This window comes from Mobula birostris, chromosome 16, assembly GCF_030028105.1.
Source record: "Mobula birostris isolate sMobBir1 chromosome 16, sMobBir1.hap1, whole genome shotgun sequence".
Taxonomy (NCBI): domain Eukaryota; kingdom Metazoa; phylum Chordata; class Chondrichthyes; order Myliobatiformes; family Myliobatidae; genus Mobula; species Mobula birostris.
This window is the reverse complement of record NC_092385.1, coordinates 17185599-17210626: the sequence shown is the minus strand read 5'-3', so window position 1 is coordinate 17210626 and position 25028 is coordinate 17185599. Positions and strand designations below refer to the sequence as shown.

General features: G+C 38.9%; 1 protein-coding gene across 1 annotated transcript; it reads right to left on the bottom strand.

The window, feature by feature from the left end:
• Positions 1 to 1284: 1284 nt before the first annotated feature.
• On the bottom strand, positions 1285 to 23660 carry isy1 (ISY1 splicing factor homolog). Its single transcript, XM_072280348.1, has 11 exons — positions 23393 to 23660; positions 21934 to 21956; positions 17379 to 17430; positions 16928 to 16993; positions 14859 to 14901; positions 14659 to 14771; positions 12098 to 12215; positions 10314 to 10436; positions 4300 to 4415; positions 2532 to 2618; positions 1285 to 2232 (listed from the first exon to the last, which is right to left on the bottom strand). The coding sequence occupies exons 1-11, from the start codon at positions 23393 to 23395 to the stop codon at positions 2125 to 2127; spliced, it is 852 nt and encodes a 283-aa protein (XP_072136449.1). The 5' UTR covers positions 23396 to 23660; the 3' UTR covers positions 1285 to 2124.
• Positions 23661 to 25028: the final 1368 nt, after the last annotated feature.

The window sequence follows — 25028 nt, the reverse complement described above, 5'->3', positions numbered from 1 at the left end:
CCTATTTTTTTAAAAATAAGGCTGAGTTGCTAACTTGATACTCAACCTATCTCAGGTGAAAAGCATGCAAGGACCTGGCCAGATTGGAACCCAGGACCACTCGCCTTGAAGTCCAGTGCAGATGCCCCGGCTGGCTTACTAATAGATGAGTCAAGTTTTATTCATAAAGATATTGCCCTTTTCCTCAAAATGCAATTTTCAGTTTGGGCAACTCCCTACTCAAAGTGCACCATAATAACACCAGTAGTATATTCCAGAAACGCTATTACTTCTTGGAAAAAGAGCAGCCCAATATTTAGTCAATTCATAGCCTCAAATCAATCAGTCTCATTTCCCTCCGATCCTCCAAATCACTAAAATGGAATTCAACATCAAGAGGTGAACTATTCGATTTTAAAAAGGCCCAAGTTAGACTGCACCTAAATTTACACTATTATAAATAGACCATGATCATAGCTCATCTAAATAACTGGGAAAGCAGCCAGGAATCATTCTGGACTATTTCCAAGGGCATACCATGCAGGGACCAGACTTGAGAGCACCCCTGCAGAGACAATCGCAGCACTGACTTGTGTAATTTTACTACAGGGTTCCACATTATAATCTAACATCTAGCAAATTTGTTGCTGGTGCTTAACACGTGCAAGAGTATCAGCTGCTAGTAGTTATCACTTCTACAAATTTACTTCTATTGATAGCAGTACTAGACGTACAAACTAATTACAATACAAAACCATTTTCCTCTCCCTCAAAATGGCTTACTGTGGACAATTAAAGCTTCCAGAATTGGGATCACCAAACTCAGTTCAGGACAATTTCTAAACTTGAGCCCTCCCTGCTCTGAATGGTTCACAAACATTTAGGCTTAGTAAGTCTAGTGATACTCAATGTAACAGGCATTTAGCAGAGCAATAATAACTCCTAGTGATATGTCAAAAGGCTTCAACAAATCTAACAAATAGCTTTCTATCTTCCTCAGTCTGGAGTTAGTTCATCAGAAGGTTTAGATGGCAACAATTATACAAGGGAGCTAAGTTCTCATCAAAATAATCCAAAATATTATGAACAATTGAATTTTGATAATATAGAATCCAAAAGCAAATGGACCACATAGCTAGTTACTGAAGTTTTTGCAAGAATATTCTCAAACACTATACATTTCCAACTTTAGGTAATTCAATGTAAATAATAGTAAAAAGTATGCCAAAATATAGAATAAATGAATAAATATAACAAATGGCCTAGCAACTTGAAGTTTTTAAAAGCTGTAAAAGTTTGAGATTTAATATTTAATAAAACAATGTACTAAAAATGTTCCTATGTTAATAAATGTGTTCCTGTGGCACAAACACAGCAATACTGGTGACCTTTATTTACAACTGCTTATGTTAATCTGATACGAACAGATACCCGAGAAATCATTTAAAGTCATTAAAACTATTCAGCCTATCATTGATTAATTGCTTTAAAAAGACTTCAAAATTGACAGACTATTTCTTATGTTATTCTACATTTAGCCACGTTTCTATTGTTTATCATCTATACCTTATGAATAAGATTAAATTTGAGAACATGAACAGAAATTCAAAAATATTTCAGTGAGAGAAATTTCAATTCATTACAAACAGTCAAAATGATTTTTATCCAGATTGTGGAGCTAAACATGTTTTAACTCCAAATTTCTCCTTGAACATTTAAAAACAATACTGTATTAACTTTGAGGTAACCACCTCAACGGAAAAAAAACATTCTGCTCAATACCTTAAATAAAAGATGTATAGATTCTACATAAAACAAAACTGAATGAACACTACCATCAGAGCATAAAGAAAACAAAATTCAGACCTATGACATTGTAAAAAGATACATTTTTAATAAAACAATCTATAAAAATTAGAAATGAAAATTTTCCAATTCACATTGAGAAATGAAGGCTGATATATACAGGAAGTGTTGTTTAGAATTTCTTGGAACCAACAAACCGACATCAAAAAATAAAATTACTTTGATCACTGTGCAAAAGTTTAGCATTGTAACAAGAGTGAAAAGTAGTCTGCAGTCTTTCTTCTGTAAAATTTTCATCGTGGCTTTTTATAAAACAAGTCCTTGTGAATAAACAATTTGTTACAATCCCAGAAGTCTTTTAGCATCTTCACTTTGAGCCATTAAAGCCTCACTTGCATATTTCTGTAACAGCTCCATTTTCTTCCGTCGTACAAGTGCCTCCTCAATCTGCAATGATAAAAATGGAATAAGTTATCAAATTATCCAATGACAAAATATGATCCAAATTGAAAAATAGGTTAAGTACTTAAAATTACATGCTGTAAAGCAGAACCATTTGCCACTATTGAAAGAGCTCAAATCAGATATCAAGCACTTGTGACTTATATTTTCTTATAAATGTCCTTTAGATGACAACTTAAGATCTGAAGCTTTTTTAAAAAAAGCAACAAAGCTTTAAAATAATGAATCTTCACATGATAACAGACAACTTTAACGTAACCGTACTTTCTTCAAAATACTCTTACCTCTTTTTGTGATGGCACAGGAACATGAGCTATGAATTTTTGCTGGTCTTCCTCTCCTTCCATCTGTTCCCCAGTGTCTTCATCGGACTAAAGAACAAAATATAAATAACATTTGAGATATTAAGGAAAGAAATAATCAGTACTTATCTTAAAAGTAATATACGTTTAATTTTTTAAAAATACATAGATTTCAAGGTATTGAGATGACGTAAAAGCACTAACATTTTGTTTTTGAACAATACAAATCTATCTCCAGCAGAAATTGCTCCACAATTCAACAAAAAGGCACAAGCACATAATTGCAAAACACTCTGATGAAGGGTTTTTGACCCGAAACATTAACTCCGTTTTTCTATGCAAGATTGCGGTCTGACATTCCGAGTATTTCCAGCATTTACTGTTTTTGTTCTGAAGAAGGGTCTCAGCCTGAGATGTCATTTCCATAGATGCTGCCTGACCTGCTGAGTTCCTCCAGCATTCTGTGTGTGTTACTTTGGATTGTCAGCATCTGTAGACTTTCTCGTGTTTATGATTTACTGTTTTTGTTTCAAACTTCTAGCATCTGTAGTGGTTTTGAGTTTCAAAACAAGGCTATAAATGGCAATTTGATTTGTCCTACTTTAATGTTTTTACACTTTAATACTTACTCTTCCAAATATGTATCCGCACTATTTTATTTCAAACATACAAAATAATGGAAGGCCATGATTTTATTTGCATGCACATGAGGGGCTTTTCAGTACTTCTGCTTCTATTAAAAACAAACGGGTGAATTGGCTACCTGTGCACTTCAGCTTATCCATTAATCAACAAGAATAATGGAATAAGTTATTAGGCTGATCTTCCTAACACTGTATTCCTGCCTATCCCCTATAGTCCTAGATATCATAAAACAATCCATTGATTTAAATAAACAATTGAACCTCCATTTATGTTCTCATTGATTAATGGAGTACTCAATACTAAATTACATAAACTTACAGCATAAGAGGCTGCTACTTCAGTTCATTGTGAAATACCAATTAGGAGAAACTACCCAACTTGATTCTACTTTTTAACCTTTGGCATGTAGCCTTGTATATTACAACATATCAAGCACTGTTTATTACTTTAAAGCCATCAACTAAAAAAAACTCTTCAACTTCTTTCTAATATGCTGAATTAATTAATTTTAAATTTACAACCACCGATTACTGCAACAGATAATAAAGACAATGGGCTTTTTTGTACGTAGAGGGTTGTAAAAAGATTATACAGAACATGCTATCAGGGCCTTTGTGGGTCAAACCAATGATCTAGATTTAATGAAAGGGAGTGTGATTAAGAAATTAACGGACGAGGGGGAAAAAAAACAAACTTTCCTACCTGCTGTATAGGCCCTACAAATTAAATTGTCCCAGTCCAACTTCCCTTGCTTTAAAGAAAACAATTTCAATCCCTTTTTATGTTTAAAATTGGCAGTCAGAGCACCATCTTCATATATTCATTTTCAACCTCCCAACTTCATAGGAGAACTCGAGTGATTGCACTTCAGTTGTATCCTGTTGCTATCACATCTTGTTATGTGATGATCATCGTAGTGATCTGAATAACCTGTTTAAATCTGTAAACTACTGCATATTGGTGTAGAGGGGAGAACACCAGTCATGGAAGAGCACGATCCTAATGGAGGCAATAAGTGTGCTGTATCCATCTTCACTTCCGCCCTGTAACAGCAAATGTGAACATATATATAATATCTTGATATAAATGTTGAAAATGCATTTACCTCATCATCTTTCACTGCATAGATATTTACTTCTTCCTCTTCCTCCTCCTTAAACTCTTCACTTGCAAATCGTGACTCTTTATCTATCTTCCATTTTTGAACGGCTTCTGTTATGACTAAAATGAGCAAAGGAATTTGAAATACAGTGGATTCCAGTTAATTGGGTCACATCGGATTCGGTACACTTTGGTTCAATTATGCAATTGTTCCAATTAGCCGAAGTTTCATGCAAATGGTTAAAAAGGCATAAAATAACGAAGTAACAAATCATGTAATTAAATGAAATACAGAACAAATTAGAACACTACTAATAGAGTACTATAAAACTATGTAATAGTTATCGATGGAGGAATTCATCCAGTATACACTGCCGTGTTCTTTTGATCGACTGTAAATGAACAAAATCAGCACAGACACCTAGTGTAGATAATGGAATGCCTACATACAATGCTTTCAACAATTTTATCACCCAAAGCTTCATTTCATAAGTAGCATGCAATTTGATTGTCGACATTTTCAAATTCTTTGTAGTTCCTAACTTGTTGAAGTAGTGGAAGTTTCATTTACACTCCTGGCCTTTTCTAGCAACTTCAAGCCTGAATGCTTGAAACCGCAGTGAGCAAACAAGTTCTGAATTGTCTGACCGCTTATCACTCGCCAACTATCTGTGACAAAATCACTACTTTTTGAACTCAAACACACGCAACTGAAGCTATTTTGTTAACCATTCACTCAAAGCAAGGTGTAGCATCTAATGGTCACACAAGTGCACGCAACTGATGCTAGTTAGAAACTGTTCAGCAAGTCCCCTGTTCCAGTTAAGCAGCATAGTGTCCCAAATAAACAAAGGGAACCCCAACTATTTTCTCTATTAGTTTTTTTTTCTTTAAGAATTGTTCTTAAAGAAAAAAGCTGCCCCAATTAACTGACGTTCCAATTAAACAGAATCCACTGTATTCCTAATAATGATCAGAAATTCATACATGTCCATGTTGTATGCCTCCTTGCTCAAGATATACTGTAGATGCTCACCTTGAATTGTAAATATATCACAAACTCGTGCACTGGGGAGATGACTGCAAGTAGCTGAGAAAGAAAGCTCCACTGGAGACTTGCTACTTCCATAGGAGGCTAAGAGACCCTCCAAACACACTAACAGATTGCGGGGTGGGGGTGAGGTGGCAGATGGAAATGTCAATGACAGGAGCCAAACAGTACTACAACACAGGCATATCTGTGTTTAAATGGTTGATAAGGTCCATCATTAAGGACCCTCAGCACCCAGGACACACCCTCATCTCATTACTATCATCAGGGAGGAGGTACAGGATTCTGAAGACTCACACTCAACTGTTTAGGAATAGCTTCTTCCCCTGTCATCAGATTTCTGAACAGCCCATGAACCATTTTGTTCTCTTTTTGCACTATTCATTCTTTATCTATATTCCTTGAAGTAAATTGAAGTAATGCTTTGCACTGTACTGCAGACATAAAGCAACAAATGTCAGTCTCCAGTCTGCATATACTTTTTGCTCACTTTAGTGAAAGGTGGATGTGTCCTTGCTGCTACTAAACAGACAATACTCAATATATGTTCAACTCATGATATTACTTAGTGCCCAGTTCCATTTGAGATTCAGGATTATCGCTGTCTTATTTGTGAGACTTACTGTTTTGCAGCAAAGACATAAAAATACTATAAATTATAAAATAAATAAATAATGCAAAAACTAATGAGGTAGTATTCATAGACCATTCAGAGGTCTGATGGTGCAGGAGTCACTGAATCACTGAGTGTGGGCCTTCAGGCTCCTGTACATCTTCTCTGATGGTCATGAGAAAAGGGCACATCCTGGAGGGCAAGTGGACAAGTGAGTGTACAGGAGCGAGTTATACCAGTTAGCTGAGCAGTGTCGCAGCAACAACCTGGCACTCAATGTCGGTAGGACAAAAGAGCTAATTATGCACTTCAGGAAGGGTAAGACGAAGGAACACGAACCAATCCTTAGAGGGATCAGAAGTGGAGAGAGTGAGCAATTTCAAGTTCCTGGGTGTCAAGATCTCTGAGGACCTAACCTGGTCCCAACATATCGATGCAGCAATAAAGAAGGCAAGACAGCAGTTATACCTCATTAAGAGTTTGAAGAGTTCTATAGATGTACCGTGGAGAGCATTCTGATAGGCTGCATCATTGTCTGGCACGGTGGTGGTGGTGGTGGTGGTGGTGGGGGGGGGGGGGGCGGCTACTGCACAGGACTGAAAGAAGCTATAGAAAGTTATAAAATTACTTAGCTCCATCTTGGGTACTAGCCTCTGCAGTACCTGAGATATCTTCAAGGAGCGGTGCCTCAGAAAGGAGATGTCCATTATTAAGGACCCCCATCACCCAAAGCATGCCCTCTTCTCATTGTCACCGTCAGGAAGGAGGTACTCAGCGATCCAGGAACAGTTTCTTTTCCCTCTACCACATGATTCCTAAATGGACATTGAACCATGAACACTACCTCACTTTTAAAAAATATATATATTTCTGCTTTTGCACTATTTTTATCTGTTATATATATCTCATTGTAATTGATCTACTTGTTCATTTTTTTCCCTTCTATATTATGTATTGCATTGTACTGCTGCTGCTAAGTTAACAAATTTCAGGACACATGTGGGTGCTAATCAACCTGATTCTGATCTGATCTGATTCTAACATTTCCTGAGGCACAGCCCCTTGAAGATGTCCTCGAAAGTGGGGGGAAGGGGGATTGTGCCCATGATGGAGCTGGGCGAGTCTACAATCCTCCGCAGCCTCTTGAGATCCTGTGCACTGGCACTGGAGCCTCCATAAAAGGCTGTGATGCAACCAGTCAGAATACGTTGCACTGTACGAGGGATGATTAATAAGTTCGTGGCCCAAGGTAGAAGGAGTCAATTTTAGAAAACCTAGCACATTTATTTTTCCTGCATGTACACACTTAGTCCAGTGGTTGTGAAGCATACGGATCCCTTCTTTGTAGAAGTTGGCGTTTTGGGCCTCCCGAAGGTGGTGCACAGCAGGGGTGATTGATAAGTTCGTGGCCTAAGATAGAAGGAGATGAGTTATTAACTTCAAACTTTCTGCATTTGCACTCAAAGTGTTGAACTGCGCATGCATTTACCAAGAGCTGTATAACTCATCTCCTTGAGTGATAATGCAGAAAGTTTGAAGTTAACAACTCATCTCCTTCTACCTTAGGCCACAAACTTATCAATCACCCCTGCTGTGGACCACTTCTATAAAGAAGGGATCCGTATGCTCCACGACTGCTGGACTAAGTGTGTGCATGTAGGAGGGGACTATGTTGAAAAATAAATGTGCTAGGTTTTCTAAAATTGACTCGTTCTACCTTAGGCCACAAACTTATCAATCACCCCTCCTGCATCAATAGAAATTTGCAGACGTCTCTGCTGACATACCAAACCTCCTCAAAGTACTAACAGAGTTACTGGCATTCCTTCTTCATAACTTGCATCAAAATGTTGGCCCCAGGACAGATCCTCTGAGATGTTAAACTTAAAAGCTGCTCACCATTTCCACCACTGACCACTCAAGGAGGACTGATGCGTGATCTCGAAACTTCCTCCTTCTGAAGTGTACTATCATTTCCTGGGTCTTGCTAATATTGAATGTAAGGTTGGTGAGCACTGTGTCAAATCAGTGAAGCATGCTGTATTCACTGCCAACACTACATACTTTCAACAAATGTATGTCAGATTCCCAGGACGACACGTACAACAAACACACACACACATATTGAAACCAACTCAGTACCCACATTTGTCAAACAAACAGTCAAAGGAAAAAGATCAGTCACGCTATAAAGTTGTCACAAGTCAGGGCATTGTGCTGGTGATCACATGTACACTAATAGGATTTTTAAAAAATTACATTTAACTAATCTGATGAAAGCAAGCCAGTTATTAAAAATCTTAAAATATGACGTTTTATATTTATGTCATTTTGCATAGCAAAAATGCAAAGGGAGTAGACAGCAGGATCAATGTTTGACATAAGGAAGATAACTTTCATTCTAAACTAATTTGTGACTTCATAAACATGGAGAGCATTATAAAATATTTCCCCACTTTTTTTAATAAAAAGAATCACAAACACATGACAATATACCACCAATTTAATCACACATGCATGATCTTAGCCATTTCGCAAAGAATTTCTCAGAATATGCATAATCCTTGTGCAGAATAGTGCCTCTTCACTATATTTGTACATTAGAATTAGTAGGTTAAAATTAACTGTCACCCACAGTGAATTCTTTGTAGATGCTATCATCATGCCTCATTCATTCTAATGTAGTGCAATCAAATGGAAGCATTTGGACAATACTATAAAAATGTGCTATTGTTGCTAAAGTGTATGTGTAAAGTAATGAGCTGGCTTAACTATGATTTCACAGTCAGACAATATACCCAGCAGGAAATTAGTATATTTAGTCAGGTTCCATCAGGATCAGGTTGTGTAGCCACACTTCACTGGTTGGAAAATTACAAGAGCAGGATACTGTCAATAGTAGTAATTCAGGCCATTCAAAAATGTAACAGCAAAACCATTGCTATCATTTTTCTCCTCGAGTTTGTCAGAGTAAATGAAAATTCATGCTGATATTCTAGAACATGGTTGGGTTGAGTTCTCCGTATTGGCAATCCATTTGCAAACGTTTTGTCACCATATGAGACATCATCAGTGAACTGTTCATTAGTGGTCTGTCCTCCGAAAGCTTGGCCTTTACATGCTTACTCAGCTCTGACTGGCTGCCGTTATGGAAACTCAATTATGATGTAGGGAGGGGTTCATGGTTGCACGCCGAACTCTGTGACCAACTTTCCCTTGTCTCTACCATGAAGATCAAAAGGGGCAAAAATTTGACTGGACATCCATAAAAGTCATAGCACACGCAAACACACATGCAAGAGGATTCCTGGAAGCATGGCTTTCTACAAACATCTCTAGAAACAGACATGATCCTATTTATTGTGTTTACCCCAGGAAAGACTACGATGACCATGAAGCCTTGCGCGGACACTTGTGTGCGCATGTCTGTATGTGCCGATTTTTTTTCCCACAGATTGGTTTTGGCTTAATCTTCCCGACTATACTGTACATACATTATTTCTACTTTATATAGGCTGTGTATTTATCATATCATTCCTACTTTTACTATATGTTAGTGTTATTTTTGGTTTTATGTGTTATTTGGTATGATTTGGTAGGTTGTTTTTTGGGTCTGGGAACACTCAAAAATTTTTCCCATATAAATCAATGGTAATTGCTTCTGCGCTTTACACCATTTTGGCGCGAAAGGTTTCATAGGAACGCTCTACCTTAGCGGGGGAAATACGGGACAAGGGCGGTTCCGTTTGTGACAGTTGGCAACCCTATGTTCAAGTTCAACAGTGCGTGACAGGGAATGAGGAAAGGTGCAGCTGATTCATATCATTTCCTTGTGCCTCGGTAGCACATGCTTTGCGGCCCGGTACCGGTCTGCGGCCCAGTGGTTGGGGACCGCTGATCCAGACCACACGCACAGAGTTTGCCACACAATCAATCAGCAACAAGACCCCTTTCCCTACATTACAATTGGCTAAGTATATAAAGGCCAAGAATTCAGAGGACACACCACAAACAAACAGCACACATGTGATGTCTCCTCCTACAGTGACATAACATTTGCAAATGGTTTGCCAAGGTCGAAGAATAGCTTTCATGTCTAAAAGTAGTGTCAAAAGGTTAAGTGTGTAAGGACTCGTGTATAATTTAAAGATAATTATAATAGGAACACTCTATGAAACTATGGCATTAAATATAGCTGATGTGAAAACATTTCATTCCATACATCATATTTAGATGCTTGCCAATGCTTATTAGCTTTATTTCTAAATGCAGAAATTAATGGGTGTGCCAGGACCACCTAATTTTATCAATACTCATATACAGCTTTAATAACTGGTTCTTTAGTTTTATTTACCTCTTTTCTCAAGCTCTTGTTCCAAAGGTAAAAGGACACCATCATCTTCATCTCTGTAGCCATAATAGTCTGCATCAATGTCTTTCATGAGCTCTGCACGGGTTTTCCGTGGTGGGGCAGGAGCTTCAAGCAAATATAAAAAAAAGACGTTGCCTCAAAACAGCAAATTAGAGTTTCTGTCTTTAATCTACCAAGTATAATTGCACATTCAAATTATTATTAATTTCCAATAAAAAGTAGGTAAGGGACAGCACAGTAATGTAGAGGTTAGCACAAGGATTTGCAGCACAGGTGACCCGGGTACAATTCCCACCACTGCCGGTAAGGAGTTTATACGTTCTCCCTGTGACCACATGGGTTTCCTCTGTGTGCTCTGGTTTCCTCCCACTCTCCAAGGATACACTGGTTGATAGGTTAATCAGTCATTGTAAATTAGTCTAGGATTAAATCAAGATTGCTGGATGGCACATGGCTCAAATGGCCTATTCAGTGCTATAGCTCAATAAAATAAAATACACAGGCACATCTAGATAACATGCCTTAAAATCTAAACGAAGAATTGCCTGAAATTTGGGACAAGAGTAATAATGTGGGTATTATATTGAAGGATTGAATTATAATGGAACAATTATGGATGTTCAGACCCAGGAGCAGACGTGCAAAAGTCACCATTACTAATTTTACGCCATATAGTGAGTCCGTGGATACCTCCTCCTCCATTAGAACCAGGAAGCTGCTAACGTCAAATTTAATTATTATTTTTGAAGGATTTTGTATATTAGTAATGTTTTGGGAAAAAGATTTTGCTGAATAAACAACTTCATTTCTGATATCTTAACATTCATAAATCAATGTATATCAGCCTCCAAGTCTTCAAAACAAAATTGCTAATCATTTCAAGAATCTTTAAAATAATTTTCAGTTCTCATCTCAATAACTTAAGTACATCTGAATCTTTATATTGTTCTCTGCCATTTTTAATAAGTTAGATTAAAAATCAACATTTGTATTTTTTAGCCTTAACTATGATAAAGGCTGCTTAGCCTCCTTGGTGACATACTGTAAGATTTGACAGATGCAGCTACAGAAATACAAAACAGACAATCTGTGAGTAGCTTCCTTTGATTTCACATCACTGTTGTGTTGTAATTGAGTCCGAAATCAATGTGCATCAACAAAATGGTATACTGCAGTGGAATATTAACATAATGCTTATTGTAATAGATTCCCAAAACAAAACATCCCATAGTTACCATCAAATGAAATTTCAGAGGACAACAGGGTTTCTATATCCCTAATCACATTCAGTATATACATCAAGGACAGTAACAAATTAGAAATGAGTATATCGATAAAAGGTATCTTTTCAGACATATTCATGTTCTGAATCATTATGAAAAGTTTATTCAAAACAAATCACTTTCCAATATTTACTTGTGTTAAACCCAATACTGAAATGGATAGGTAACGTGAACAGATTACGGCAAGAATCTATGTAATGAATTAATACATCTTACCCCAGGCATACAGCCTGCCTCGTTCAAGCAAAGTGAACATCAGGTGCAAAATGGCAGAAAGATATCAAATGAGAAAAGAAAAAAACCTGAGTTTAATTAATGTGGTTCCAAAGAATGATTAAACTGTGTGACAATAACATTTAGAATAAATAATGAAAACTGAAGTCGCTACATGGCATTGTGAGTGACAACACCCAAAGAAATTTCCAACAGGTGAATATTCTCAATACAGGTAATAAGGAAAATTAAATTTTAAAAAAAACTTACGCTCTTTTTCAAATAGTTCTCTGACTCCTGGCAAATCTTTAGCTGCTCCAAAATATTTGTATCCTCTGTTGCCTGGAACTTCTTTCCCCTCATGATCCAACATTTTCGGTCCAATTTTCTAAATTAAAAAAAAGACTGTTGTAGTAATGACATTATTCTGAAAGAAAAAGAAAATTGTAAACCACTGTTTTCCTCAAATTTTTTCATCAGGAAAGCAACCTTCATCTTACGTTGATTAAACATATTCACTAGGGCCAACATGAGTAGATTAACATCACTGCCTAGTGATAAACTAAAAGGCAGCATCACTTTAGGACAAAATTCAAATATGCTGCATTTAGACACAGTCACATGCTTATGAACAAGTTATATTCTTGAAACCTGTTCACAATTCCAAACACATTCTTAAAATCAAAGCTACACCATTATGAAGTGGTAGCACAGAAACATATTATAACTTTTTACCTTCTCTGTGATTCAAACACAAGCTGGTTACTGGATTAATTGATTACTCAAATTGCCCCTTGTGCAAAACAAGTGCTAGGAGATGGGGAATGGGGTTGTTGGGCATATGAAAGAGATCAGGTTGAGGGACAAAGTATCTGATGCAATATTAGTGATTTATGCTCTTAAAATCAACTTAATTATATGGCAGTTATAGAAAGCAGGACGGAGCAAAAAGATATATTGCTTTTTGCAGGGTTCAACAGCAGAAAGATTCGCAAGGGAAGAAAAATACCCATTTTAGCCCTCATGTTCAAAAATATGCAAACTTCTTGCAAACCAGTGAGTCTGAATTCAGTGGTGGGCAAGTTGTTGGAGAAGATCCTGAGAGGGAGGATTTATGAGCATTTGGAGAGACATAATCTGATTAGGGATAGTCAGCATGGTTTTATCAAGGGTAGGCCATGCCTTACGAGCCTGATTGAATTCTTTGAGGATGTAACAATAGACACTGATGAAGGTACAGCAGTGGATGTAGTGTATATGGATTTCAGTAAGGCATTTGATAAGGTTCCCCGTGCAAGGCTCTTTCAGAAAGTAAGGAGGCATGGGATCCAAGGAGACCTTCCTTTGTGGATCTAGAATTGGCTTGCCCACAGAAGGCAAAGAGTGGTTGTAGATGGTTCATATTCTGCATGGAGGTTGGTGACCAGTGGTGTTCTGCAAGGATCTGTTCTGGGACCCCTCCTCTTTATGATTTTTATAAATGACCTGGATGAAGAAGTAGAAGGGTGGGTTAGTAAGTTTGCTGATGACACAAAGGTTGGGAGTGTTGTGGATAGTCTGGAGGGTTGTCAAAGGTTACAACGGGACATCAATAGGATGCAGAACTGGGCTGAGAAATGGCAGATGGATTTCAACCCAGATAAGTGTGAAGTTTTGGTAGGTCAAATTTGAATACAGAATATAATTTTAATGGTAAGACTCTTGGCAGTGTGGAGGAGCTGAGAGATCTTGTGGTCTGTGTCCATAGGACACTCAAAGCTGCTGCACAGGTTGACAGTGTTGTTAAGAAGGCGTATGGTGTGCTGGCATTCATCAACCATGGGATTGAGCTCAAGAGATGTGAGGTAATTTTGAAGCTATACAAGACCTTGATCAGACCCCACTTAGAGTATTGTGTTCAGTTCTGGACACCTCACTACAGGAATGATGTGGATACTATAACGAGTGTGCACAGGAGATTTACAAGGACATTGCCGGATTGGCAACGGTTGAGTGAACTAGGCCTTTGAGAATAGGTTGAGTGAACTAGGCCTTTTCTCCTTGGAGCGACAGAGGATGAGGGGTGACCCGACAGAGGTGTACAAGATGATGAGGGGCACTGATTGTGTGGATAGCCAGAGGCTTTTTCCCAGGGCTGAAATGGCTAACATGAGGGGGCATAGTTTTAAGGTGCTTGGAAATAGGTACCGAGGGTATGTTAGGGGTAAGTTTATCAGAGAGTGGTGGGTGCACGGAATGCACTGCTGCCGCTGATGGTGGAAGCAGGTACAATAGGGTCTTTTAAGAGCCACCTAGATAGGTACATGGAGCTTAGAAAAACAGAGGGCTATGCACCAGGGAAATTCTAGGCAGTTTCTAAAGTAAGTTAAATGATTGGTACAACATTGTGGGTCGAAGGGCCTGTAATGTACTGTAGATTTCTATGTTCTTTAGCAATAATCTGGAAACTATCACCATTTGGAATAAACAACAGGAGTCCCTAACGAGCACAGTTAAATCAATTTAGAACGTCCTGCACAGATTTAAAAAAATGTCATATTGTGGAACCAGATTTAATTTTTAATAATTAAGCCATCCTATTTCTCTTAATAGCCTTTACCTAACTTGGACACAAATGCTACAAAGAACTCTAAGACAGTGATGTGTAGGAACAACAAGATGATTACTCGAGCTTCAATAACAAATTGCAGAGCTGAAATAAAAGCTCCCATAAGCAGGTCCAATATGTTTTAAACCCCAAACCAATGTTTCAAAATGTATTATTTCTAATATCTACAACTGTCAAAGTTTAGAAAATTTGCATGAATATTTAGCAAAACCTTGTTACTTACTCCATAATCAGGACCTCCTAATTCTTTTATTCTGACTTCCCAGTGGCCTTTCTCTCGTAGCAACTTATTGATTTCGTCATTCAGATCTCGTATCCGAAATTCTCCCAATCCAGCTTTAAGAGAAAATGAATTTCCATCCCGTGAATTTCTATTGAAAACGTGAATACATTTGTGAAGTTGAAAGCAGTTTAGAAACTTACCATTTTGTATCTGTGCCACTTTTTTTGAAATTTCACTTATAATCTAAAAAAACAAAGATTAAATAGTTGATAGCTGTGAATACTACTCACATACATATTAAATATATCCTTAGCGATTACAAGATTCTGATTATTTCCATACTGTAGTAAACTTAACAAGATCACTTGAGCAGGATACCTTTAAAGCAAATTTGAAGCATTCATCTACCATGATCCTGTCCTTAAGCTGTGCACCTTAACATTAAATATTTCACTGCCCACAGAAGTCTGATTGGTAGTATTACATCTAGGTATTCATGTTTAAAACTACTTTTCCAATATAATGAATGAATACAATAAAACTTCCTACCAAAGTGAAAACTGCCTTTAGATCTCTGGAGGGTCACTGCTAATGGAGAGGGGACAGAGACTGCCTTTTGATCACTGCTGGAGAGGAAAAGACTTGCCGCTGTGCCCGGAGAATGTTACCCAGGTCTTCTGTGGTTTGAATATGGACTTGGACTATAGGCTTTATTTTCAGTCTTATCGTTTTCTATGTTCCGTGTTTTTCACCCGACCTTTCTCTTTTTTTTTGTGTGCGGGCGTGGGGGATTTGGGTTTTGATTATCTTTCGTGGTTTCGTGGCTATATGGAGAAGAATTATTTCAGAGTTGTATACTTCGTTAACAAACGAATCTTTGAAATGATTTAAAACACTGTTTTATTATTGAAGGAAACTCTCTACTTGAACTATTTATGGCAATACTTTTAAAATAAAACATGACAACATAATGGGGTCAATTTGTCAATCACAGCCCTTGTACACATCCACTTAATGGGCTAAACGTGCAGGACCCATCCCATTGCCTTCCACACCCTGGATCCAGCAGGAAGGTTTGGACAGTTCCAACGCTGGAGTCCAACTGATGGAATTGCCACCAAAACTCAGCAACATTCAGTACTTCTGATTAAAATATAGAACTCTTTCTACTGTTTAGAATATTGAAACTGTATTTGTTTTACACCAGGCTGCATTAAAGGTTATTATGCTATTCCTTTCCCTTCACCGTTATATTCCATGGATAAGCAGAGACCTTGGTTACAATCACTGCCTGCTATAAAAAAATGATTGTTTAAAATCATATCACTTCTTTTTATTGAATACCAATTAAAACCAATGCTGAAATCTCAATTCTTAATGTATCTTTGATTACAGTAATATTGATCGATATGGAAAGGTATGGAGGAAACCAATTATTTGCAGAATCACATTATGTTCAATCATGCCATAAAACAGAGAGAACTAGGGGAAAATATGAAATAATGTTAAATACACAAGTAATTATGGCGTAATATTTTAGTAGGAACTAGTGTCCTATCAACTATTATAAAATGGATTGTGTATTGGCTATTATGTTAAAACACAGTTATTAGTCCAAAAGAAAGTTTTGGACTAATTTTTGTGACCACACATCTTGGGCGCTTTGACTTCACAATTGTCATGCCTTGATCTCAATTGAGAAGTGCCACTATATTAAAGTGAACCATGATACAATTTTTAGAGCAGTATAAACGTGGGCACGTGGCCAAGTGGTTAAGGCACTGGACTAGCTACCTGAAGGTCGTGAGTTCGAGCCCCAGCCGAGGGAACGTGTTGTGTCCTTGAGCAAGGCACTTAATCACACAGTGCTCTGCAACGACACCGGTGCCAAGCTGTATGGGTCCTAATGCCCTTCCCTTGGACAACATTGGTGTCGTGGAGAGGGGAGACTTGCAGCATGGGCAACTGCTGGTCTTCCATACAACCTTGCCCAGGTCTGCGCCCTGGAGAGTGAAGACTTTCCAGGCGCAGATCCATGGTCTCGCAAGACTAACGGATGCCTTAAATAAACAGCACCATCTCTTCTTGCTCAGCCCCCATCCCACTTGTATCTCTGCAAATACAAAATTTAGTTTCAAAACAAATTTTTAAACACAGTGAAGTAAACTCTGAAAACACTAACAATTGCAGTAATGTAATCAATACATGCTGTTAATAAAACCACTCATGGAAGTTTACTGAGGCCGAAGAGCCAGGAGACTTCGCTTACCTGTCTCCTCCATTTCTCTGCCTTATGTAAATCACTGCATTCTGATGCAAGGAATGGTCTCCTTTCCTACTGAAGAGACAGAGACTGTAATCAATGTTTAGCTTAAACCAAAAGGTGTCACAGAGCCAACTGGCAAGTGACCCAAATAATGAACACATCAAAACTACATTATTTTACTACAACCAGGCAGAAAAGTATCAAAATGTACATGTTGAATTAAAACTATTGCTTTGCTGGGGGAAAAAAGATTGTTAGCTCAGTATGACTCCCATGATCACCAGACCAGGTCATGCACTGGTTCGATGAACAAGCTACATGGTGTTGTGTGCTCAATGTCTTTAAATATATTGCTTTAGTTTGGGTATCCTGGAAAATCTTATACACTGAATTTTATACAAAATGAGTATCTTTACAGCATCACTTTCATAATTGAAAATAACAATTCACTAACCTTAACCTTTCCATCTTCCAGCTGGGCCTGGCGAAATCTTGCCAAGGCTGTCCTAAATGAAAATAATTAACATGGATAATTAATTCATTTTTCATAAACTAACAGATCTGCCATTTCAACAGAGCTTGAAAATTTATTGCCAAGTCAAAATGAATATATAGGGAAAAAACATTATTTTAAATATTTAAGAAGCTAACTACAAGACTTCATAATCATGGCTAAATTTTGTGAACTATTTGTAAGGCTTCAAAATTTATGCCAACTGAAAAATTGGTAAATCTTCCCTATGGAAATAACTGTTTTCAGTGAACATTTGCAAGCCCAAGATTTCTTTATTTTAACTATAATTCCATACTGACTTTTACATAGCTAGAAATGGAAGTCTAAAGTATCAAGAATGCAAGTGTCTTTGTAACTTCCAACATAGATCAACAAAGTGAGAAACAAGCCTAAAGAAGTTATGTAACACAACAGATAAACAGATAGAACAAGTACAAGGGATTATAAATTTAATTTTGAAATATAAAGTAGGCAACTGGTATTTTCAGTTAAGCTATAAAACATTGATGTCTATACATTTAAAAATTTTAAATGTTCCTCCTTGCTTGATCAATGAGCAAAACATAAAATAGATTTAAATGTCGACCCAAAATGTCAAATGTGCTCTTTTCCATAGATGCTGCCTGGCCTGCTGAATTTTTTGTGTGCGTTACAATAGATGCATAGATACAAAGTTCAGTTCTAACTACAATGATTGAATAATGCTCTGTACCCCAAATAATACACTAGAAAATCCATTCCAATAATCTAACATTACATTTTCCTGCACGTCCTCAGGAAAAAAATGACAAAAAGAATCTGCAACTGCTGGAAATCTGCAATAAGAACAAATAACACTAGTAACACTCAACAGGTCAGGGAGTCTCTGTGGAAAGCAAACCACTTCAAGTTGTAGACCTTTCATCAGTACTGGGAAGGGGGAGAACAAAAGAAAGAATGGTTTTGACAAAGGGCTCCTGACCTGAAATGTTAACTCTGTTCTTTACTTTTCATTGATGTTGCCTTTCCTGCTGAGTATTTCTAATACCTATTGTTCATACTTCAACCCCCAAATAAAGATTCATTTCTACAGCACACTTTTGGGCAATGGACTGAAACTCACTCAAATTTATATTAAGACCCTTCAAGCCATTTAGCTCATGGTCTGCTTTCATTCCATTGTTTTGGAAAGGATTCGAAACTAACTTCAAAGGTAAAAGTACAACAAGACCTCTAATCACGACCTGACAACACCAATCTTCCGTATCAAATTTGAACTGGATGATCAATTGGATGTGCTACCCCTCCCTGGACACCCCATACACAGCAACGGACACTGGATAAATTCCATCAGCACTAACCCTAGGAACCATTAGTTTTATATTAGTAGCACTGGTATTGTTTTAATTTGTTCTGCATTTCATTTACAGAACTGTGCATATATAAAACTATGCTGCCTAATAATTTACACAGCACTGTAGGAATTTTATGTACTGCGGTCACAAAAAAAAAAACAAGTTTCATGACATATGTGAGCGATGATAAACCTGATTCTGATCTGGGTCTCTGCTGTGGACTGACAGTGGGAAGGGCACAGGGAGAGGAAAATCACAGTTGGGAAAAGGGGAAGGGAGAGGGGAGGGAGTAAGAAGCACCAGAGAGACACTCTGTAACGATCAGTAAACCAACTGCTTGGAATCAAATCACTTTATTTGGTGTCTCAGGGCAGGGTGTGTCTGCATCCACGCCTGGCACTCCTTCTCTGATACCTATCCCACACCCCTCAGTTTGCAATTACCTGGTTTTCTGCAATAGTTACAGCTAAAATATGATCTGATCTTCATCTAAGTCATAATAATAAACAAACGTAACCTGCCTAAACTAATAACATACAATTGTACTTTTCATGTCTTTATTGAACACATTGTTTAATCATTCATAGTCCAGGCTGGAAAAAAATATGAACCCTTGTATTCAATAACTGGTAGAACCTCCTTTAGCAGCAATAAACCTCCATCAAATGTTTCCTGTAGCTGATCAGACTTGCAAAACAGCGAAGACAAATTTTAGACCATTCCTCCATACAAAACTGTTACAGTTCATCAATATTTCTGGGATATCTTGCGTGAACAACCCTCTTCAGGTCATACGACAGCATCTCAATTGGGTTAAGATCTGGACTCTGACTTGGCTATTCCAAAATTTGAGCTTCTCTTGCATTCTGTTGTTGATTTACTCTTGTGTTTTGGATCATTGCCTCGTTGCGTCATCCAATGTCTATTAAGCTGCAGGGGATGGACTGCTACCCTGACTTTCTCCTGTAAAATGTCTTGATACAATTTTGAATTCATTGTCCCCTCAACGATTGCAAGCTGTCCAGGCCCTGAGGCAGCAAAGCAGCCCCAAACCACGATGCTCCTTGCACTTTTCTTCACAGTTGGGATGAAGTTTTGGTGTTGGTGTGAAGTGCCCTTTTTCCTCCCATCATAGCGGTGTGCATTTCTGCCAATAACTTCAACTTTTGTCTCATCTGTCCACAGAGCGTTGTCCCAAAGGTGTTGTGGAACATCCAGGTGGTCTTCTACAAACTTGAGACGAGCCGCAATTTTTTTGTTTTGATGAGCAGTTGTTTCCTCTGTGGTGTCCTTCCATGAACACCATTCTTGTTCAGTGCTTTTTTTTTTTTAAAAGCAAGTTTTAGCAAGTCCTCGAGATTTCTGCAAGTATTTTGCTGTTACCCTTGGGTTCTGTTTCACCTCCTTCAGCACTGCACATTGTGCTCCTGATGTTCTCCTTTGCAGAACACCCACTCCTAGGAGAGTAGCGACAGTACTGAATTTCCTCTACTTGTCGACAATTTCTCATACTGTGGACTGATGAACACTCTGGTCTTTAGAAATGCTTTTGTAGCCTTTTCCAGCTTCATGCACCTCTACAATTCTTCTAAGATCCTCTGAAAGTTGTTTTGATTGAGGCATGGTGCACATAAACAGATCTTTCTTGAGAAGAGCAGGCTCTGTCGGTACCCTGACTTTATGTGTCTTTTTTTATAGAGCAGGGCACTTCTGCAACCCACACCTCCATTCTCATCTCATTGATTGGAACACCTGACTCCAAATAGCTTTTGTAGACCCCAGAGGTTCACACACTTTTTAGAACCTAGCCTGTGATTGTTTAAATGGTGTACTCAGTATTGTGAAGAAGTACAATTGTTTGTGTGTACTGTGCCAAACCCTCAAACTCCTAGGCCTCTGGTGGAGGACCCGAGATTGTGGTAAAATACACTCACACATCACCCATTAGGGTGAGAAAGATATTTTAAATATATGTGCACGTAAGACTTTTGCACAGAACTGCAATTGTATCATTTGTTACTCAGTTTAAACAGTAGTTTGTCTTTTTATACCTTCTTAACTATTTCCATGGAACTTCAGCTAATTGGGACGGCCACATATTTGAGCCACAATGTACCGGTCCCAATGTGTTCCGATTAACTGGAATCCACTGCAGTTAAAGCAGAGGCGAGTAGATTCTTGATTAGTAAAAACACCAAAGGTCAGGGGTCCCCAACCTTTTTCGCACCACGGACTGGTTTAATATTGACAATATTCTTGCAATCGCCTCTGATCTGGGCCGACATTTATGTGCCGGGCGGCACCTAATTAATTAGCTTGCTTATTTCGGCTTTTTTCGTAAAGATGTGCTGGCCACCACTGCACGCTTCGCAGCAAAGTTTTGGTTTGTAGCCACTGAATTATAAGTCACTTATAAGTCAACAGCATCATAACACTTTAAGAAACGTTTGGATATTAAACACACAGCGCATATTTTCCTCGTATGAACATTATAAAATCTTTGCAACACACCAATATCGCTGAATCAGTGGGAGCCGTGGGCTTGTTTTCCAGCAAGACGGTCCCATCGAGGGGTGATGGGAGACAACGATACTCTAAGGGGGTTCCTTATGTCCAGTCTATTCTGCAATTTAGTTTTCGTTGCATTCATTGCAGAAAACCCCGCTTTGTAGAGATATGATGTTGGAAATGGAAGCAACATTTTCAGAGCTTTTGTGGCTATCTCAGGATATTCAGCCTTGACTTTGATCCAGAATGCCAGCAGAGATGTTACGTCAAACATACTTTTCAGCCCACCGTCATTGCAAGCTCGAAGAGTTGATCTTCTTCCTGTGCTGACATGGATGATTCACCGGGGACATTCACAAATGGGTCACGGACCCATTCCTTTGCACGTCTTGGGTCACTGATGACCTCGCGTGCGTTCAAGTTCAACAGCGGGCGTGACAGGGAACGAGGAAAGCTGCAACTGACTGGTATCGTTTCATATCACCAAATCATATCGTTTCCTCATGGCCCGGTAGCACATGCTTTGCGGCCCAGTGGTTGGGGACCACTGCCAAAGGTTACAGGGATCCATAGTACTTATATCATTAACAAAGCTTTGTAATGAGCTATATTAAATTTTAATTTGCTAATTCCTATTGAGTTAATTTACTTACATTGCCTTCTCTGCATTTCGAGCCTGCAAAAGCATGGAAACAAAACAAATGTATGAAAATTATAATTCTCATTATTTAAAAGACACTTCCCACAAAAATATATGAGCCCTACTTAGAAAGCCACTCAACCAACTATTTCACTAGAAGGTGTACCAGCAGAACTTTGTGCTTCACAACCTCTATCAACCCATATGACTATACCGGATTACAATGAGAGAGTGTTTTCATAAAGCCAGGAAGCAGTAGTCAATTTAACCGCTACTCAAATATAAAAAAAACTCTACAATTTTTAAAATAAAACAAATATTATAAACAAGACACAGGAAAAGCTGCAGATGCCAGTAATCTGGAGCAATGTACAAATGCTGGATGTACTCCTGAGAGAGACTCTTGACCAGAAATGTCAACTATTTCACTCCATAGATGCTGCCTGACCTATTGAGTTCCTTCAGCTTTTTTGTATTGCTCTAAACAGCAGCAAAATACATCAGAAAGCCTAAAAGACATGTGTCTCCTATACCATTAATACACTAAAGTATTCCTTCCAGAATGCAACTCTTCCAAGATATCAACTTTTCTCTGTCAAGATTTAAGTTACTGTTTCAATTGCGTACAACAGGAAGGGCACAGATTACTCCATAAAATGAATTGGGCTATAGCAATTAACCATTGCAAGATAGGTTCAGCACTGGAAGATGCTGGGGTGGTGGTGGTGAAAGGATGCAGCAGTGATGACTGGATCTCTTTTCTAAAAGGCAACAAATGAGAATGCCTGGGAAATGGGGTTGGAATTAAATAATCCAAATACAAACATGGGTTACTTCCAAAGGCGAACTTCATCTGATTCAGTAATCAGTTGTGTTTGCAAACGTAATCTTGTTTTGTAAAACGATGTACCAAGTTAATCAAGTAATTAAAATGAATGATGATGCTGGAAATAGAGAATGAAACATCAATGGGCTTTCTCTGCATAGATACTGCCCGACCTGCTGTATCCAGAGTTGTTTTTTTTTGTCTTTCCTTACGATTTCCAGTACCTGTAATAATCATTTCTATTTCCTTGTATTAACTTGAACGAAAGGTTTCGGCCTGAAACGTCGAATGTACTTTTTTTCCCCATAGATGCTGCCTGGCCTGCTGAGTTCTTCCAGCAATTTGTGTGTTGCTCGGATTTCCAGCATCCGCAGATTTTCTCTTGTTTGTGGTTTGATGAATTTAATCAACTCTGGCTATTTTAATACTAAAGATTGGGAGTAAATTATCCCCGGGACCCGGAGTTGACAGTAGAGACATTAATGATTGCAATAAACAAAAATAAAGTGATGCTTTAGGGGGTCACCAATAACCAAACACATAGAGGCTTACTCGTGCGTTAGTACCCGAAGCCACATGTTAAAAATTCTCATACCGAAGGTCTAGTAGACAGATCCCATCCCCCAGCAGCAAACCTGATACGTACCATTGTGAAATTTAGCAGCAGACAGATCCCACAAAACACTTGACGCCACCTTGCCGCCGCAACCCGATCCGAAGCAAAACAGGAAACCAGCTTTCTCGGGTAAGGGGTCGGGGGTCGGAGGTCGGCGACAAAGAAGACGCTGATTGGACGGATGCACGGGAAACGGGTGGCGGGAAGGGCCAGGATCACGTGGCTTTCTGTCAGCGTGTGCGACCAACGGTCTCTGTGACGGGTGGGTGGGGAAGACGGTCGGCACCGGCGCAGTTGATTGGCTGCGCCGGGGATTTACCTCAGCTGTCAATCTCCCAGAGCCGGCGGTGAGGACGGAAGTTGTAGTTTAAACGCGCTTTTTGTTTGCGATCCTGATCACTTTCGACCCTTTGAGCTTCAGTCTGATCTCGGCGTTGCTTAGGGTACGTCAGAGACCCCTAAATCCTGTTTTTAAAAAATTCTGACGGGTATTTCTGTCATTCTGCCCCTTCAGAAAGCCCAGACTCTGTGTGTCTCTGTCTCTGAGCGATCGCCTGCTTTTCTGTTCCCTGTCCATGCAGGGTTTAGCCCTATTTATCCGCACTATAAATTCTGGTGCCATGTTCTTTGTTATACGAGTTAACAATGCAGGTGCCAATGTCGTAGACATGATGATAAGGTCGCAGGCGACACTAAAGGTGGTCGTGTAGTTGATAGTGAGGGAGATGGTCTTTGTTAAGTTGTTATTCCTGAAGAAGCTGATGTTTGCAGAAGATATCAACGGGAATGGAGGAACAGCTGCTACCGTGGAGGCAGGGAGTGTACAGAAGGAATTGCCCAGGTTGGGAGACCGTCAAGAAGTGGCAGGTGGGATGCGCGAGGTTTTATTTGCATTTTAAGAGAATTCAGAAATTGAGGTGTGGAGGGATTTGGGAGCACAGATAGACAGTCCTGAAGAAGGGTCCCGGCCCGAAACGTTGACTGTTTATTCATATCCATGGATGCTGCCTGACCTGCTGAGCTCCCCCAGTATTTTGTGTGTGTTGTTTTTGGGAGTCCTGGTTTAGGATTTCCTTAAGGCTAACTTGCAAGTTCAGCGCGTAGCAAAGAAGGCAAATGCAATGTTAGCTTTCATTTGGAGAGAATTAGAACAGCTCGGAGTTCCGGGTTCAATTCCGACGTCATCTGTAAGGAGTTGGTTCGCCCTCCCCCTGGAATGCGTGGGATCTCCACTTTCCTCTCATTGTCATATGGTCATTGTAAATTGTCTAGGTTTACATCGGGGGTTGCTGGGCGGTGCGGCACCGGAAGGCCTATTCTGCACCGTACCTCTGAATAAAAGGGAGGAGGCACTTTGTAAGGTGTTGGTCGGAACGCCTCTGGAGTATTATCTGCAGTTTTAAGCTCAGCATCCAAGCAAAGGTCTGTTGGCCGTGGAGAGGGTCCAGAGGAATTTCACAAGGGTGGTCTCCCAGCAATGAAAGGCACAGATAGATAGTTCTTGATTGACACGTGGTTAAGGGCTTCAGGGAGAAGATAGGGGAATGGAGTTAGAGAAGAAAGGTGAGCTGGACTCGGTGGATTGATAGCCTCATCCTGCTCGAATAGTTTATGACAAGATGCACAGAGTAATGATGGTCAGAGAACTATTAGGTGGAATTTAATC